Here is an 18,441-nt window from a genome sequence, read left to right as displayed (position 1 = left end):
TACACGGTCAACCACCTAACGATACCACCTCAAACGTCTATTCTTTACGGTGTTTGGGACGTCGAGTTTTTTTGCCTGGTCCATCGGGTTCAAGGAGTGTGGCGCTCGGAGAATTTGTCGTAGATACGAAGTATCTATTACGCTATTTATAAATTAGAATTAAACGCGCGTCATCCGACGTGAGTGTGTCGAGTTAAAGTGGCAAGGATTAGGTAGTTCAGTCCGTATACGCGCGAGGGGTCGACCTCTCTTATAAACGTCAGGTAAGAACAGGCTCGTTACGTCACTCATCCATCTCCTTCGGCGACCTCGGCTATCGTTTTATCGCCCGACCGAGCATTCTCATTTTCTCCAAGGTATCGGTAGGGCGTGCGTGTGCGTATGCGTGTTCGTGTCGTGTGCTATCGTCTTCGATTAGAGTAGAGACGCATCGTGCTCGATCGAAATCAATGCGACTACTGCTGTGTTGGAAAGAGCGACGATAGGTTTTGAAAAATAACGAACGTATATATTACACATATCGATACATCCCGCGAACCATTTATCCCTCAGAAGGCCGATTGCGAACAAAACTTTTTCTCTACGCATATACGAAATGTTTCAGGCCGCTATATGGCGACGAATATACGTAAACTCTTTTGACGCCACGTGGCCAAAGCACGTGTTTCATTCATCCGCTTTCTGGTTTCATTCACTGTCCCGTTTACGCCCCTCGATCGTTTCATCGTGGAGTAACGTCAAGGCGGTGTGGTATGTTGGAAAGAGTGACGGGGGCTTTCGAAAAAAACGAACGTCCTTAAAGGTCGGCTTGCTTGTATATGTATATTGCATTGTCCTCGTCGATATATGTAGTTTGGAACTTGAAATAAACAACTGCCGCACGTGCGACTCGGCTAAACTGGAGACCTTCCGTCCCTCCAAGTCCCCCCGCCACAGAGCCACGGCTGGATCAAGCGGTATTTATAGTAAATAAATATCTCGAGTAACCTGGGTCTGAGGTTTTGGCGTGAGGGGAGAGGGAGCTAGAGGGAGATTGTTCAATGGTAGCCTGCGTGTGCGCTCCGTTAGTTGGCTTTTCTTATCGAAAAAGAAAAGTTATCGTGTACGAATTATTGTCCTGGTTCACAAGGCGTTGAACAAAGTGCGGAGAGTCTGAACATTTTTAAGTGTATATAAATTACACCGTCGATATTCGCGGAGATTTATTGTACACTTGCATTCACGGACACAGAGAAAGCTCCTTGCGCAAGAATAATTGGAAATCGAGCTGGGCTTTTTGCGGATAAGCCACCACCGGGAACCCTGGAACGTCTCTGGATCCTCCAACCACAGCGATCCTCCTACAATTCCCTGCGATTTTCCTCCATCGATCCGTTCTGTTGCTATTCGAGACGAACATTCGCGGAGCGTACAGCGAGTGCCAAGTGCATCGAACTTGGGCGTTTTGGAGTAGTCGGAACAACACTTTCCTCAGCGGCTGTAGAGTCTAGCTATAGGGCCCCAGCTGGAATGTTCTTTTATCGTACGTATTAGATGTATGTATGAAAAAAAAAAAAAGAAAACCGAGATTTCCCTTTGAAGATTCTAGTGTCAGTGCCGTGCGGTTCGATATCGCCCCTACTCCGTGGGGAACACGTAACGTGCGAACATGTAACGTACTCCCAAGTTAAGATGCCGAGTGTCTCGAAACTGAAGGGGGCCGGTCGCAAGGAGACCAGGTTGCTCGCTCCACTCAATGTATCGTATACTAGTAAGATATTATAAAATCACGGACACGAGAAACGTAATAACGAAAATACCGCCAATAACAAAAATACGTACAACGCGAGGCGGAACGACAAATTCGATTCGACAGCAACTTAATTTCGAAGCGTAGTATTTCAACATTCAGGAATCCATAGATGCGATGTCCTCTTGTCAAATCAGTCCTCCCATTCGAATCCCAATGACTCCTGTCCGCGTCAACGTTATTTGGCATCAGGCAAAGTTCAATCCCCGACGAGTTCCCGAATTTTCGTTCCCTCGCGTCGGGATATCGATGCCCCGATTCCGACTGTGCTCATTTGAATAATATGAAAAATCGAGGTTCGCGGGTGCTTTCCTTCTCGATAAGCGGGAAAGAGAGTGAGAGAGCCAGAAAGGAAGATGGATAGACAGATAAATGGGGTGGGGGGTGAGAGCCCGGGAGATGGACGGATATATGGCGCGTTGGATGGGAGTAGTCCCTTCGAAAGAGGAAGGAACGCAGAACACTGCCGAGAAGAAAGACGAGCGATCGGCGGAGAGTGAGTTAGGGCAGCCAGGCAACGTTATGCATACCGTCACACCCAGCGACACGCTCCAAATTTGAAATTTAAATTCGGTACGTCTCACGGGACCGCGTCGTACACCGGTTACACACACACACACGCGCGCGCGCGCGCACGCACACACACACGTGCGCGCTCCTACGTACGTACTCGCGCGAGTACGTGGTAACCTGGCGAAGGAACGAGCGGAAAAGTAGAGAGGTAGGGGCTGGGGCGGGATCGAAAGAAAAGAAGGGTGAGAGGAACACGGAGGCGAGAAGAAACATCGACGGGACGCGTAGAGGGCCGTTTTCACGACGATCTCGACGAGACCCGCTCGTTTCTGCTTCTCCGTAAACACCCTCGGGAATAGTAATTCGACGCTGACCCTACGACTCGCGTCGTCCGTTCCTCGGGCCAGTGTCAGCCAATGAACCGTGTCAAGAGGTCGTCGTTTGACACGCCTCGTCGATCTCCCTGCGCTGATAGACAGTGGCCCTGTAAAAATGCCCGCTTTCGAGATCGTTTGCTCGCCGTCGATAGTCGACGCGACACAAAACAACGCGACGCCGACGCACCGTTTCGAACGACTGGCTCGAGATTGGGTTCGAACGGGGTCGAAACTGTTGAGTTTTCTTTCTACAGTTGTTTGCGTTTAGATAGCAAACGATTTCGCTCTACGTTAGCTCCTGTTCGTAGCTTAACCTGTCGACCCTAGTAGGACATGGACTACCGCTCAAAAGTATCCGGACACTTGCGAAATACGTATATATGTATTAACATTGCATAAAAGTTATTCGTGTACCCAAAGTAGTGACCAAAATCGACTATTTTATTAGTAGTTTCTTACGAAATATCTATCGTTTTAAATGAAAAATTACGTATGTGTAACTTACCCATACTACACTAAAATTAAATACGGGATTCATCGTTGTATTCCAAGCATCCAAATTCACTCCATGTAATCATTTTTTAATTTCCACAAAAATCGATACAAATTCCCTTCTAAAAATGTACAAAGCTACAAGTAAACGTGTAAGTAAGTAATAGTGCATGCGATGAAAATATTGCAGGGGTGGGTGAGGGGGTAAAATGTAATGGTTGAGGTGGCGCATGTTCGACTCGTCTGGTCCAGTTTGTCGTGGTGCACCCGAAAAATTTCTCGACAACGCCGACGAGCCGATGGGCCGACTACACGAGTAACTCGCGTCACGTGACACGTGTCGGCACAAGTGGCATAATGCACGCGTCGCACGTACGATGCATCGTGGCTGCATCTGCACTGCCACTTTCTCTTTCCCTGCCGAAGACAGCGCGTCGCGCATCATCAGAGTCGCGGGATTCTTTACTCGACTTACTACTTATCTTCAAAATTCATCGGTGCTAGACAATTTTATAATAGAGAGCTCGAGATTAGGCTAGAACCGTGTATATTATTTTTAGATTAAGTATAGGTCAAATAGTAAATAGTGAACATTGTTTTCTGTTTTAAATTGTGCGTGTAACTGTGAAAATAGAGTAGTTTATTTATTGCAGCGAGTAACTTTATTAGCAACGTTTCATTTATTTTCATTCGTGTTTAGTTTATTCGTAACGTTGATGCAGCAAATTAATTATCGATATAAAATACTTGAAACGTAATCTCTTACTCTTAAATTAAAAAATGATTACACGGGATTGATTTGGGTGTTTATTTACTTTTGAGAGAGAGAGAGAGAATTCTTCTATTATGTCCAGCAATTCTTCAAACATTTTCATAACGAACGTCTCGATTATCGAATTAACGTCTCAGTGACGAATAGTCAACTGCGGGAACCGATCGTTTGATCTGCGAATCGCGGCCATCAGACGATGGATGCTCTCTGGCAAATCCCTTGGACGCTACGGAATAGCGGGTCAATCTAGAAGCTTTAGGATTCCGTGGAGTTTATCGGGGGCCGAGGTGGCGGGCGAAACTTGGATCTTAGTTGGCGAATTCGGCGGCGCCGCGTTCTTGGATACATCCGAAGTACTTGTCGAGGGTGCTCGAATTAGGCCGGCGAGCTGCAAAGCCCATTACACACAATGAGACGACTTAGAGGAGGACCGGCTCGAGTGGCTCCGGGGTCGAGGGTCTATTCGCGAGAATTCACGGATACCCAGGCGTCCGTTACGAAACACCTTCCATCCGCTGAAATTTCTCGAGTTTGAACCAACGACTCATCGCCAGATTAGAACAGCCTATGCTCGAGGCTAGCATTCGCGAAAGCATCGAGACTGCGCCGTATAACTTGTCCGATGGGATGCTCTGATTCCTTGATCCAATCCGCGCTACAAACATGGCTTTCGTTTCGAATCATTTTTCATATTTGAATCTGGCTCGATTGGGAGTGTAGCTTTTAGAAGAGTTTTCATGGAAGAACAGAAATAAATTAAGATATTCCTCGACGTATCGGTATTATCAGAGGTACTTGACATGCACTAACTAACCCTTTTCTTGGAGATAATAATCTTTTGCCCGTGTAACGGCTGTTTTTTCGTTAAGCTCTAGCACATATCTACTAAATACGTATATTTATGTAACCCGCGTGTCAGTGTCAGACTGCGAAAAACGTAAAAGTACGTTGCCCGCCAACGTAATACCAAGTGTTAATAATAATCACTCGCTCTGATTTGAAAAATTGCACGCTGTATGTGCGAGAATCCCCTTTTCAAGCGGGGGCGGCAAAGCCAGTCGCGAAAATTCGACAGGGACCGAAAAAAGAAACGGCGTGGCGGCGGCGGCGGGACAATTATTTTCACCGACGCTCCTCTCCCACCTTTGCCTCGTGTTTCGACGGTGTCTCGATGAGCTCGGATAATCGCGGTACGCGTGAGAGCCCCTGGGATTCTGCGTGGCTCGTCGAAACAGTCGGTGTGACGGGTTAGTAGATAGGAGGTAGCGACGATGATGAAGAGCCGTTGGAGGGACACGAGGCAGAGGGCGACAGGGGGTGTGAGGGGGAAGGGAGCCCACGGGATGGATTTTGCAGCGCGCAGTTTTCACCTTTGAGATTCCATCCGGCGCGGTACGACGGTAGGGGTAGGCTCTGGTGCACCCGCCGCATCGGCTGGGGTACTTTGGTCTAGGAATTCAAGGACCCGGAGTCTGGGGAGGGATCGACGACGACGACGACGACGACGGCGACGACGACGACGACGACGACGACGACGCTGCTCGCGCGTCGGTAGGGAGGAAGGCGGAAGAGTGGCGCGGCTGATAGCTGGGTGGCACTGGTGAACACCGTGCGAGAAGGACGCGTCTACAGTAATCGGGGTGAACAGAAAGGGATGAAGCCCGCGAGGGAGAAAGACCGACGGCGTAGAAAAGCAGAGAGGTCATTGAAGTCGCGAAAGAAGGACAGAGCCGTGGCCGTTGGGGCGAGAGGGGCCGAACGAGAGAGAAAAGAGTGAAGAGGGTTGGACCGATAGCGCGGCGACGGTGGTGAACACCGCGGAACAAGGACGGAGGGATCGAGAGGGACCGCAGAAACGGAAAGGACAGACAGGGGGCTGGGAAGAGGAGAAGATAGAGGGCGCGAGGGAGAGATTCCGGAACGGGGTGAAGGCTTAGGGATTGGAGCGAGACGGAGAGAGCAGCGAGAGAAGGAGGAAAAGAGGAAAAGGGTGAGCGGGAGAGAGAGAGTGGGTTGTAGCAGCAGCCGAGAGCCGGTCGATACGACCACCACTACGAACGTGTCGCAGGACACGACGCACAACCTGTGCTGCGTGTGCAACGATACGATACGCGCGAACGACCCTTCTTCCTCCCTTTCCCTCTTTCGGCCTGGTCCCTTCTCCCTTCCCGTTCCCTCCTTCGCCGAGCAGCCGCCGTCGCCCGCACCGCGCCGGGGCTTTCTCACCCTTCTCGTATAGGACGAGAACGAGAGCTGCCGAGAAGCAAGGTGTTTTAGCACGGTCTCGAGGATCCGCCATTTTGAGAGGGAGTCGTTTCCCTCACCTCTCTCGAAACGTTGACTTTTTACGGTAAAATCTTTGCCAGTGCTCTCTTCCCGCGCGTTTCGATACATGGACGGGACTCTCGCGGCGTTGGAACATCACCTTAACCGACGATTGCTGACGGAATCCCCGTGACATTTTTTCTTATCGAAACTTGCAAGTTGCAAAATTTTTACTTTGTTACGCTCGGAGAGTGTAGGGTGAAGGGAAGCTTGTCTCGACTGTGGATGCGAGTACAGCGTGTACAAACTTTTTCATTTGGAATCACCTAATACAGACTTTTTTAATCCAGAATTACCTACCACAGACTCTAAAACAGAATTTCGTTAATATTGATCATTAACATGCCCTGGTTTCAATAATAGATGGGTCCTTATACTCGATATCATTATATGCTTATGACCAAACCATTTTGTTGAATTTCTAAATGACCGAAAACCCCAGAAAATATTTATCTGTTAAAAGAATATTTCTGTTCGATTATCGAATATAAACACCGATAGCTGCCCTCTGTTGTTTAGTCAAATATTATTCGTCTGTAAATGTTGCGCACGAGCTAACCGAGCGGTTTCTTTTTGATTGCAGTTGTTCTCTTGGATACGACACAGGAGGAGAAACTCGAGTGGACAAAGTATCCGTTCGGCCCGGCTACGGTCACCCCAGGGGTAAGTTTCGCAATCGATGCGACGCGATATCTGGTGCGCGTAGTTGGTATCATCGAGGGACGCCCCCGTGAGACGGAGACGTGCAAAATTTTAACGGAATAATAATCGACGAATAAAGACACCCCATACCGATTTATTCGACTCGTTTATCCCATCTTTTATTTCTTTAACGTACAATAGTATGATTCAGCCTGGAATTTTTCTTGAACAAATAACGGATGAAAAGTTGTTCATTTTTAATTCGTTATTCGAAATTTTTATTTCGGTTAAAATTTTGCCTGGCTTTTACGTGAGAGTCTCGTGAATCATATCGATGCGAGGAAAACTGTATTCATTTAGAAACTTTTTATTAGCAATCTTTGCATTTACGTCATTCTATCGTTGTCACTTTTAAAAACGTAGCTATAGCTATTCTTTCCATCGCTTTTGCATACAAATAATTTCAATGAAATTTGCCAATTATAGCTATGTACCTAATTACATTCAAATATCGTTATATTTGAATGAATATTATTCGCTTCGATAAATGGGTAAATGAATCGTTCCATTTCTCATGTTACATTTTTATCTTAATAATTAATAATTATTATAAGTCAGCTCAACTTTTACGATTCAACTTTAATAGCTAGACTAAAGAGATCTCTAAAAGGCAAAACATTATTTTTCGATCGAGTTAAATTTTACGAAAAATTTCGTACGCTTGACTGGTCGAACGCAGTGGGAAGTGTTCCGTGCTCGTGCAGTGAATTCAAGGTGGTCCGAAAGCGGTAGGATACGCCATGTCGAGGAAACGGGGCGGCGTCGTGGCGTCGCGGCGTCGCGGCGTCGCGAGCAGGGGCGAGAAAGGTCGAAAAAATTCCGAAAGTCGCCGACACCTTTTTCGTGGACGGAAAAAATCAGTGGGGGCCGTATGGTGTCCGTAGGGGACAGAATGGACACTGTTGGAGCAGGAACAGCGGGTTCCGGGGGTACCAGAAGCACTTTATGGTCTCGGTGCGCGCGGCATACGTGGGCTCCCGCTGGCCGGTGCGCTCTCTCGGCGCCATGTTTGTTTTTCAGTTGTTAAGCGCGCAGCGGGCCGCCAGACAGGTTTAAATCAGCCACTACCTCCTGCTCCTCCTCGCCCTCCTCCACCTCCTACTCCACTGCCCGCCAGCACCTCCGCTTGTTCCCTCTTTGTCGCGTTCTCTCTTCTGCGCGCACGTCTGCGTGGCTCTTTTTCTCGCTCCGTCTCGCTCACGACTCTTACTCGCTCTTGGTCGCGGTCGCCTCCGCTCGTCTCTCGCGCGCGGGACATACACCGACGGACCAACAACAGTCAGTCCGCTGGATAACAAATTGCTTTTTGTTTGAACGGACAAATTAGAGAGACGGCCGCCGGATAGGGTGGAGAGAAGCGAACGGAGCGAGTGAGAGGATGCGTTTATTTAAACGTCGTAGGACGTATAGTTTCCTGCGTGCATGTATAATGCGGGCCCGCGTGTACCAGCGACGCTGAAAATTTCACTACGACCTGACCAGAAATTGAGCAGCGGTCGCAGCGGAGGTGCGACTGGAAATTAACGCCGACTAGTGTCTTCACTCACCGACACTTTCCGTTGCTTCGATAGACTTGATTCGGACGGGATTAGGGAAAATGATCATATTACTTTTTCATTTCAAACATTTTTTAGAATTTGTAGCGATAACGAATGCGAGAGGGTATCGAGATAAATGTAGAAGCTGTTTTTAGAGCTGATTGTTTAGGTGAAAAGGTAACGAAATGTCCTGTACAATTTTTTCAATTAGATGTCTCGTTACCTAGATACAAGTAGTTTTAGCTCACCGGTGGTGACTTCCAGCGCGCGTCATGTTTATATCTCGGTCAGCTGATCGCACGGCTGCGCACTCGTTGCTACGCATGCACTCTCGCGCGCTAAAATTACCAAGTGTACTTAAAAACATTCCCAAAGTATTATGTCAAACATAACAAATAATTCAGAAAATTTGTTCTCGATAAAAAAAGAAGCAGCACGAAACACAGTAAATATTTGCTTTCCTAATGCGGTTTCCCTCCTTAAGTTCACACCCAAATATACCCATCGATTATACCCCTAATTATTGCGTCGCGGGCTCCATTTTTCGGGCGATAGGGGAGCGACCTACATCGGGTCAATTCCCTCCACGAGGCGCAAACTGTGCGAAGGTCCTTCAGACAACACGCGCGCGAGGAAAACCATGAGCACATATTTGGACGTTCCACTTCCGTTTCAACGTGCCGGCGCGCGAGCAAAGATATAGACAGAGGAGGTGCGAAGTGAACTCGAGTACTCGAGGATAAGAGCATCGGGGTCGGTTTTCTCGAGCTCGTTTCACAGTTGGGGCAGAAAAAAATCGTGGCTTCCGTGCCACGAGTCCCTTTTTCCTTGGAAAAAGGCGGCACGAGTGGACGGAGGAAAGATGACGTTTAGCAGCTAGAAAAATCAACAGCAGACTCAAAGAACCTTTTCAAACGGTGCGTTACGCTGCTCGATTAGCGGTACAGCACTAACGATCGACGACCTGGGAAGGGAGGAAATAGACGCGGTCCCCACCACCGATACATGTATCCTTTCAGTTCCGCCGTTCCAATTTCTACCTTTTTCTTATTTTATTTTTATTTTTTTCTTTTGTTTTTTAAATTGGACGCGAAATAACGAGGTTGACCGACGACCGACTCGTTCCTGCCTCTGTATCGAGCAACGATCACCGATTAATTATCCCCCTGGTTCGCGCGTCGGGCCTCTCAATTTAGTCGTTATCGGCTATCGATCCGTCCCCGTAATCGCGAAATTTCTAGCCCGTGTACTCGTGATATCGTATCGCTTTGGGAGAGGCGAGCTCGAACGATCATTATTGGAGTTGTCGAGTAGTCTAGACTCGTGATCTTTCATCTTCTTGCACCTTTGATATTTTAATTTCTTTGAAATCTTGCCACGAAAAATCTACCGTAGCTATATTCGTTTATTTGGACAATTATTTTGCGCTTCGTGGGGACAAACTACTTTGGTGTCTGTCTGAGATCGAGAGCCAAACCAGTCAAACTTGTAATTTAGGCTAATAGGTTGATTTATATTACATTAGAAAATGATGAGCCCTTGGAAAGGATACATCGTGATTAGTATGAATTCATTAAATATAGAATGAATGGACATGAATGAAAATAAAAAATACTGTATTTTTCATTAGAAATGTAGACAAATAAATACTGCGCTTAAAATCAGGCTTCTGTTTGTTTATTATGTAATCAAAAATATTGCATTAGAAGTTACTCGTCAAAATTATACCATTATTCCATATAGTTCAGGTCTGCACTAAAGAACAATTCGTTCATGTTTGCAATAACGATATAACGCGTAATACAAACGACACAAAGTCTATCAAATACCACAAAAGATCATTTTCGGACACAGTCCTTTCATCATCACTGCCGATGTTGCGGCAATCTCGAGTGAATTTCTAACGAGTGAATCGGAGGGTATCATCGATCGCTGGCAGTTGGTTGACGTTCGAAAACAGAAAGTAATCGATCCGGTTGTGGCGGCGCGGCGCGGCGCGGCGCGGCGTGGCGTGGCGGTATACATATACCAGCGATAAAGAGGCAGAGCGGTGGGCTACCCCTGAAATTCTTCGAGGTCTTAGCTCATCTCGATCAGGCCGCATGACTGAAACCGAACGTCATTCTGATTGGAAGCTCGATATCATGGCAAACCGTGTCACTTTAATAATTAACACTAAAAATCACTGACTGCATACCTAGTCGAAACATTAGAATATACTTGAAATTAGAAAGGAAGTGGTCAAAGAAATTTATTAGTATTTATCAATCATTACTGTTGATAACTGAGTAATTTTGAAAAGAAATTAGAAATGCAAGTCAAGGGCTGGACCAAATTATTAGGGTGAACCAAAAGATGGTGAGTTTTTTACATTGTTTCAGTTTGTGCAATTTTTTCAAGTCATTAAAATTACTTGATATGCAAGTGTTACATATCACTTTGTAGCTTTTGAAAAGTTCTTTCATATTTAATTAGTAGCTATATTAATTTATTGATCGTTTAATTTTGTTTTCGTTTTAGTAAAATCATGGAAAATGTTGAGATTCGGGTAGTTTTACGTCGCTACTCGAAGCAAGAGTTTCAAACTACCGAATATAATTATATTTTCTTTGCTGGTTCGGTAGTGTTAAACTGTTACAATCGACATTGAACGGCAAGGGTGCATCGAATTTACTCGAATATCCCCGATACATAACGTACAAGCTAGACCATAATCTACAACCGTGCCTAATCGCAGAACGTGTTATTATTCACAATTGTCGTCCAGTTTCTCGGCGTTCGTGATTACGCACGAAACGAGCACAAGCAACGATACCTGGAACAACTCTCCCTTGGAGTTCCACGAGTCCTTAGATCATCGATATCGATCGCGTCAGATGGCTGGGAGAGGGCAGAACAAGTTTATCCTCGTCGCATTGGTCCTCGAGATGTCGAAAGATGTAATTCGCGCGATGGTATTACCCTCCACGCGTGTGTTCCATCTTATGGAATCCTCTTTGACCCGAAACGCCACGGTTTCACGTTTTCTTCGCCCGAGGAAAAATCCTCGAGCACGGGGCGGAGAGGAGGGGAATCCTCTTAGAGTCAGCCAGCTTCTTGATCCGCTTTCAGCCAACGATTTTTCCCGGCGAGTCGCGCGAACGGAATGCGAGATAGATCGGAAAGCTTTCCAGCTCGAGGAGAACCCCTAAGTCGACCTAATCAGTTTTCTCGGACGGGGATTAACGATAGTCGCTCGTATACCTCCATCTTGACGCGTGGTAGAGACCGTTTCGCGAGATTATACGCGAGTAGATATTTTTAATCAGAAAATCACCTTGAATTAGGACACGAGTCTCCTAACGTTGGCAACTTGAGAGCCTTAGTTTATTTGAATAGTAAGGAGAAATGGTTAAACAAAAGGAATTACTTTATTTCGAAGGACAGATATTAGAATCATAGATAGATGATTGGTAATTCATTGTTTGATAGTAAAATTACCAAATTGCTCGTGTTGGCAGTTGTATTTTTCATTTCTTTTTATAATTACTCAATTATTAACGATCTGTATCGTCAGAATTTTTCTGGACAATCATCGAAATAAAGAACTAATTATATCGATTAACTAGCTGTGGCCCGCGGTTTCATTAAGACCTAAATGTCATTTTATAAAAATAAATAATAAAAAATTAAACACCAAAGAATAAACATCAACATGGTACATAACACCTTGACAACGCCAAACAAAATTCGAGACGTTCCCCTGTCCTAAACAATTGCCCACCCCTCTGATATCAATTCATTCATCCTGAATACTCGCATCAACTACCAAAGATACTCTCTTTTCGAGAGCGTTGGAGTAACGGTTAATTAACCGCGAAAATCTAAGCCTCGTCGAGTTCGGAAAGGGGATGGTCGTGTTTGGCAATGTTCTTACAGGGTTCTAATCACTTTGCTTTCTCCGGATCGGAGGCCAAAGTCCCCGCGTAATAAGTACGGCCAGCGCGGGGGTTATTAATATACAGGGACCGTAGGGCGAACAGCGTCAGAACAAACAAGCCAAACAGAATTAGCTCGGAGTATTTGAACAACCTGACGGGGAGAAGGGTTGGGCGTGCGTGGCGAAGCGAGACGCCGCTTTGATGCCGTTGGCTGGCGAGCCTCGAAACTCGTGTATAAAGGGATCCCCGAAGATGGTCTCTCTCTCTCTCTCTCTCTCTGTTACCCCTCGTACACCACTAATCTGGCTCGCCAGGACTTGCCGGAGAGAGCCACCGCGGTTTCCTCCCTCTCGTCCTCGAGAACGCGAAGGCTTTTAAACAAAACAGAAAGAAAAAAAGATTGCTCCTGAGGGTGAAAGTCCCCGGCTTGAATTAATCAAGAATGCTCGAGTTGTCAGTCACTCGATCAAGAGACGTACCCATCTCGGCCCTTCGACTTTACCTCATTTCCATCTTTGACGATCGAAGGGAGCGTTCCTCCTTGTTATTAGCGACCTCGACGCGCGTACGTTTCACTCCACTCGATGGCATTCCGCCTCGAGTGGCTGCGCGAGTGAATGTTTCTTCGAGACGACAACCGAGCCGATTTTCTGCCATTTCATTTTGACCATCCACTCTGGAGAGATTTTCATCGAGACGAGATTTCGCATTGGAATTTTTATCGTTCACGGAAAGTCTCAGAGTTATTGTTGCTTGGATTGTTTCTTTATCGAAGAGATAAACTACATATTTCCAACATCGATATGTCGTCAAAAGATATTTTGTCATTTTAACGATACAAATTTTCCATGTCCAGCTTCAGAATTTTATTACTTTTGCCAGTACTCGGCATTAGAATCGATATTAAAATTACTTTTGTAAGTAAGATATTTTTAATCGAAATAGATTGTATACTTGAATATTTATACATTGAAAATGTTTTTTGTAAACATTTTTACAGTAAACATGCCAGAATTTCGCGCCTCTCAGAGATCGTGAAAACGATCATTCCCAACGATAATTTTCACCCATTATTTTTAATGGCTTAACGAAAGTTGACGCAGAAAGCCAGCTCGGTAAAGATATTTGCATAGCGTTCCCTCTGTATTTTACGCGAGCGTGACTGGCCAACACGAAAACCGTTTTCTCCTCGAGTCGAAGCCTCTGCTAGTTCCCCGATCTTTTTTCCTTGGAAAAGAATTTATCGCCCCCGCTCGGCTCATTTCCCGGTGCCGTGTAATTCACGCGCGTAGGAGAGGCCCGTGAAGCGTTTAGAAAGTCCAATAAACAATGACGGGAGAATTTTGGGAAACACAGATCGGACGATCCGTGTACTTTATGCTCGATGCCTCGTTAAGTGTAAATTATAGAAGGTATGCGCCGGGACGTGTACCGCTCGAGGACTCCCAATCTTTGGGAACATCGGGAAAAGTCTACGGTAATAGTCAGAAATGGATGCGCAAACGATTTATCTCCTCACAGAGCAAAGAGTATCGAGGGTACGATCGAACGTTGCTTTCGACGAATATTTCAATCATTTCCCGTTCTCGAAACGACGAGAATTCGTTATCAGGTGTAGGAAACCGTTCCGAGATCGTTGCTTTACCCTTTGCCTTGTTTATTCACCATGAAAATGGTTAGGCGGTTCAAGGTAAAGGTTGAATATTGCCCAAGAATCTCCCTCGCTCCTTGAAGGATTCTTACACGTTTCCATCCGAGTTGAAAAGCCACGTAACGCGTTTGAAGGTATGTATCCAAAGCCGAGCAAGCCAACGATTCGAGATTCCCGAAAACTAGCCTCGGAAGCTGGTAAATAACGGTACTCCGTCGCGAGAACTGGCCCCTCCGTACCCGTGGAAAAAGGAACAAGTCCGAGGAGAAGTTTGGCTTCCGAAAGAGGATCTCCTGTATCGCTGATCGTCCATCGTCGGAGCCAAGTCGGCAACCAAGTTCATCTTCGAGCCGATGAAACGCGGCGATCGTGTCTGCTGCACTCTGCAATTCTGGCGAAAAGGCTCGCACGTGGCACTCGAGTTTCTATCTGACCGTTTCATCTCGCGTTTCCTTCATCTTCATCCTCTCCTTGCATCTCTCGCGCCGCGCCGCGCCGCGCCGCGCCGCGCCGTCTTCTTCGTTCTCTTTTTCGCTCTACCTCCCCCCACCCTCGCTCAGAATCCCGAGGAGTCCTCCCCATCGTTCGTCGCGCAGTGCTGCCTTTTCCTGAGTGTCTTTCAACAAAATTTCTAATCTCGCACGATTTTCTTGTAAATCGTTACCCTAATTGCCACTCTAAATGTGAATATCATTAAATACAATAACATCATGTGAAACAAGTGCTCCCTAGGAAAAGCCTTGCCAGTACGATAACTATCTTTCTTCCACATAAAAGAGGACTCAATTTCCTACCCTATCGGCACCCATCTTACCGTAACTTGAATATTCAAGCATATATCGCGCTAAAGACGTGCTTAGACGAAAAATTGTATTTCGGTCAAGCTTCTCGGTAAAAGGCACCACTGGGATCTCGTTCTCCAGAGGTTCCAGGTCTTTTTAACCGGCCGGCCGGCCGGCGCGGCGTCCACGGGCGTATCTGCATCTAAATGCGCCTGCTCCTCGGATGCGAAATTCTGAGGACGTCACGTGGTGATATGCGACTCGGGTAACCGCGTCTTCGGGGGCTCTCGCTCGTCAAGGATCGTCTTCTCGGAATGCGAACCGATGCGACGCGCGAGAAAACACTTTGCCGCGCGCTCCCTCGCCCTCTTCGCCTCCCTCCTCGTTCCCGCGTGTGTTCTTCGCGCTTTGCATACCGGTAGCGGCACTCGTTTAGTTCGCCCAGGCCTTTCTCGCGAATTTTCAAACAAATGACTCATCGCCTCATCTCCAGCCTGCTCACGAATATCGCCTCGCTTTATTACTTTCTTTTCCTTTTTTATGCTGGCCAATTAAAATGCGAAATTATTCGATTTACCCAAATCTCGCCTTACGAGCGCTTTTTACCGTCGAGTGCGATGTTGCGCAGCAAAGTTTGTAACGTAAAAGCTCCTCGAGAGGGAGTATAAGTTGATGCTTGAGTTAAAACTTGAAGTATTTCTGATATCGTACAGTGCTTATAAGTATTTCATTACCGTCATTGTATTTATATATTAATTTTATTTTTAAGACTTGACCATCTTCGGGTAGACTCGGAAATAATTGGCTATTTTTAAGTATAAGAAATAATTATTAATTTATAAAGTAAATTGAAGTAACTCTGCTCTATGTTTAAACGTTGTATGATTCAATGATTTTTCCGTGGGAAAAAGCAGCCATTTAAGTTTGAAACGCGACACCATGAAATTGTTTCGAAACTGCTTATCGCTCGGCTCGTACTAACAATAAAAAAAAAAAGGAAAAGAGTGGAAAGGGTCAGTCGGTGTTTAATGGTAGATTTTCCACGCAATCGGAGCAGGGACATTTCGAGGGACACGCATCGTTGTCGCTGGGAAATTAATATCGGTCCGTCTTTATGGAGACAGCATGGGCGCCTAAGTAATTACCCGTAGCTCATAAAAAGGCTACATAAATAGGAGGGTGGGGAGACGCGCGTGTGTCTTTCGACTGGGACGTGTACCGGATGGAGCAGAATAATCGTACAGCTGTAAAGATTTCGGGGACGCCTCGACGAGCGGGAATAATAAATATCGGGTTACCTTTCGGGGGTGTATCTAGAATAACTAGCTCGCTATTAGCTAAATATTTATTAGTCAGATAAGTGGATGATTTATTTTCTACGTTTGCTTGCGTAAAGGGACTTTCGAACGTCGTTGTTTCATAACCACCCTGATACCCACTAAAAGACACAACTAATTCGTCGTTGGTGGCGCGGTTAAGATCCTTGATAGACGAATCTGACATATTATTTTATAATATAATTATTTGCTTGCGACACATTTATAAACAAATTATTTGGTTGTAATAAATCTATAGGTACTAATAAATTTGTACGAAATTAACGAAATTTATTTGTTAGGTATTAAAAGAAACTGTATAAAGAATTTATCAACTATCGATGCTAGTAAAAAGCTTGACGAATAAGTGCCAATTATTTGTGTAAAACATTCAAGACTTGGACAAAATCAAGGCCCATAAAAGCTTGAAAATTTCATAAAGACTTTCGAGACAGTCTGAATTCAAATAAACATTCTAAGCCATTCGAAACTGACCCGACAGATTCGTTTCGGTCTCGAAACCACCGTTAGTGCGTGTTGTTCAGGATCGATCGGTTCAGGGTCTCGTTATCGAGGCGAGCAGCGATCCGCGGTCCTAAATTATCGCAGCTCGCGACGATTACGGTAGAACGGTGTTCGTTTTTTTTTCCTGGACATGATTTATCGGTTCGCCGAGACGGAAATTCGAGAACCACTTGTCTCCAAGCACGAGGCGTCTCGTTGCTCGTCACTCGTCACCGAACCCCTTTATCGGTTGCTCCCTTTATCAACCGCAGAATAAACTCCGTGTGTGCGCGTATAGCCGATTTTGCCAATAGAGAGAGACCGATCGGGTTCTCGTTCTCGGTACCGTAATTGAGGCTCCGTTTGTTCCGAGTACCCATGAGTCAGCCCTATCGGTTCCGTTTCTCCGGGGTATGCGTCTTGCGAATCCAGCTTTACTTCGGAATAAAAAATATTGGAATTGATTGAATCGTGTGAGATTAAATAACGGTTATTCGACAAGTTCTTTAAACTTGTTTAAACTTTTATACATTTTATAAATTTAGTACAATTTTTAATATATCGCATTCAATTACGAAATAATAGCGAATAGGTGACACAAACACGCCTCGGTGTAAAATTGCCGGTCAACAATGTGTCAAGGGTCCAGTTGTCCTCCATGTCGAGCCCTGCTCGACATAGGACCGCGACTGATCGATTCATCTACAACCCTTGACAAAAAAAAAAACCTACCAACACGAAAATTCAACATAACGAACCGAGCGACGAGTGGCACTAGCCCTCCAAAGTAACACTCCTCTTCGATGCGGTGTCGAGGACCCAAGTCCAGTTGTCCAGCATGTTGTTTATAGTGCGGCACGGACGCATTATGCAAAATCGCGGGTAATCGTACTCCGCGGAGGGCCGTTCGCGGATCGTTGGACGTTCTCCATGGGGAAAGAAACGGAACGTCGCGTCGCGCGTCGTACCACGGGTGAAATTAAGCGAGCGAGTTATCGGCGCTCGACGGAATTAATCGAGCCGAGGTCGGGTCCTCGTGTCCAGGAAACGGTAAAACTCGGGTCCTCGCGGACCGCCGAGTTCTCGAATTGCGGGAACGTACATGTGTTTTCGGCTCGTAAAATGTCCACGGGGTCTTTGCAGCATCGGACCACCCCGAGCATACGCGAACGTGAAAGCGATGCTCTTTGCATACGCGCGGCCGTCGAACCAAGAGTATCGATTACAGATTTCTCATCGGGGACCCACGGAACGGAAAGAAATCGCGGGGCCCTCCCGATCGATAAGCCGCGCCATGACACTTTTCCTCCCTTGCTATTTCTCCGCCTCTTCGAATTACACGGCTCGCCTAAGCGCGTCCCCACCGATTCAAACAGCTCTTCTTTTCCTTTGAAACGCGCTCAACCGTGCTTTGCTGATATTTTTCTTATCGAACACGATGGACAATCGATTTCCTCTGTAATATATGTACATATATCGATACACAGCCCAAATGGAACTTTTATCCAATAAATACTGTATCCTTCTTCTAAATTTCTACATCTACTCCAAGACCGCGAGCGAAAGTTTCGCAACAAGTTCGTGCAAACCTTTGGGGCGCGTGGACGTTATCTGGTGCCGCGAAATAATCACGCTCGATGGAGATTCGCTGGGCCATGGTGGTGGGAAAAACGGGACCGGACGAGGTTGTTCGCGGCCGAGGAGCAACACGATTCCTGGAAAGAGTCGAGATAATTAGAGACGAGGGTAAACATCGTGTT

At 46.2% G+C, this 18,441-nt stretch overlaps 1 protein-coding gene across 6 annotated transcripts in view; it reads left to right on the top strand.

The window, feature by feature from the left end:
• Positions 1 to 18,441, top strand: part of LOC128880598 (ephrin type-A receptor 4-A) — a 142,376-nt gene that overhangs the window by 71,898 nt on the left and 52,037 nt on the right. For all 6 annotated transcript variants that reach the window (XM_054130856.1, XM_054130855.1, XM_054130854.1 and 3 more), the window contains exon 3: positions 6,852 to 6,931. In XM_054130856.1, coding sequence (XP_053986831.1) covers positions 6,852 to 6,931 — 80 coding nt within the window. The remainder of the gene's footprint in view (positions 1 to 6,851; positions 6,932 to 18,441) is intronic.

Source organism: Hylaeus volcanicus, chromosome 8 (genome assembly GCF_026283585.1).
Source record: "Hylaeus volcanicus isolate JK05 chromosome 8, UHH_iyHylVolc1.0_haploid, whole genome shotgun sequence".
NCBI classification, from domain to species: Eukaryota; Metazoa; Arthropoda; class Insecta; order Hymenoptera; family Colletidae; genus Hylaeus; species Hylaeus volcanicus.
This window is presented reverse-complemented; position numbering and strand designations above follow the sequence as displayed.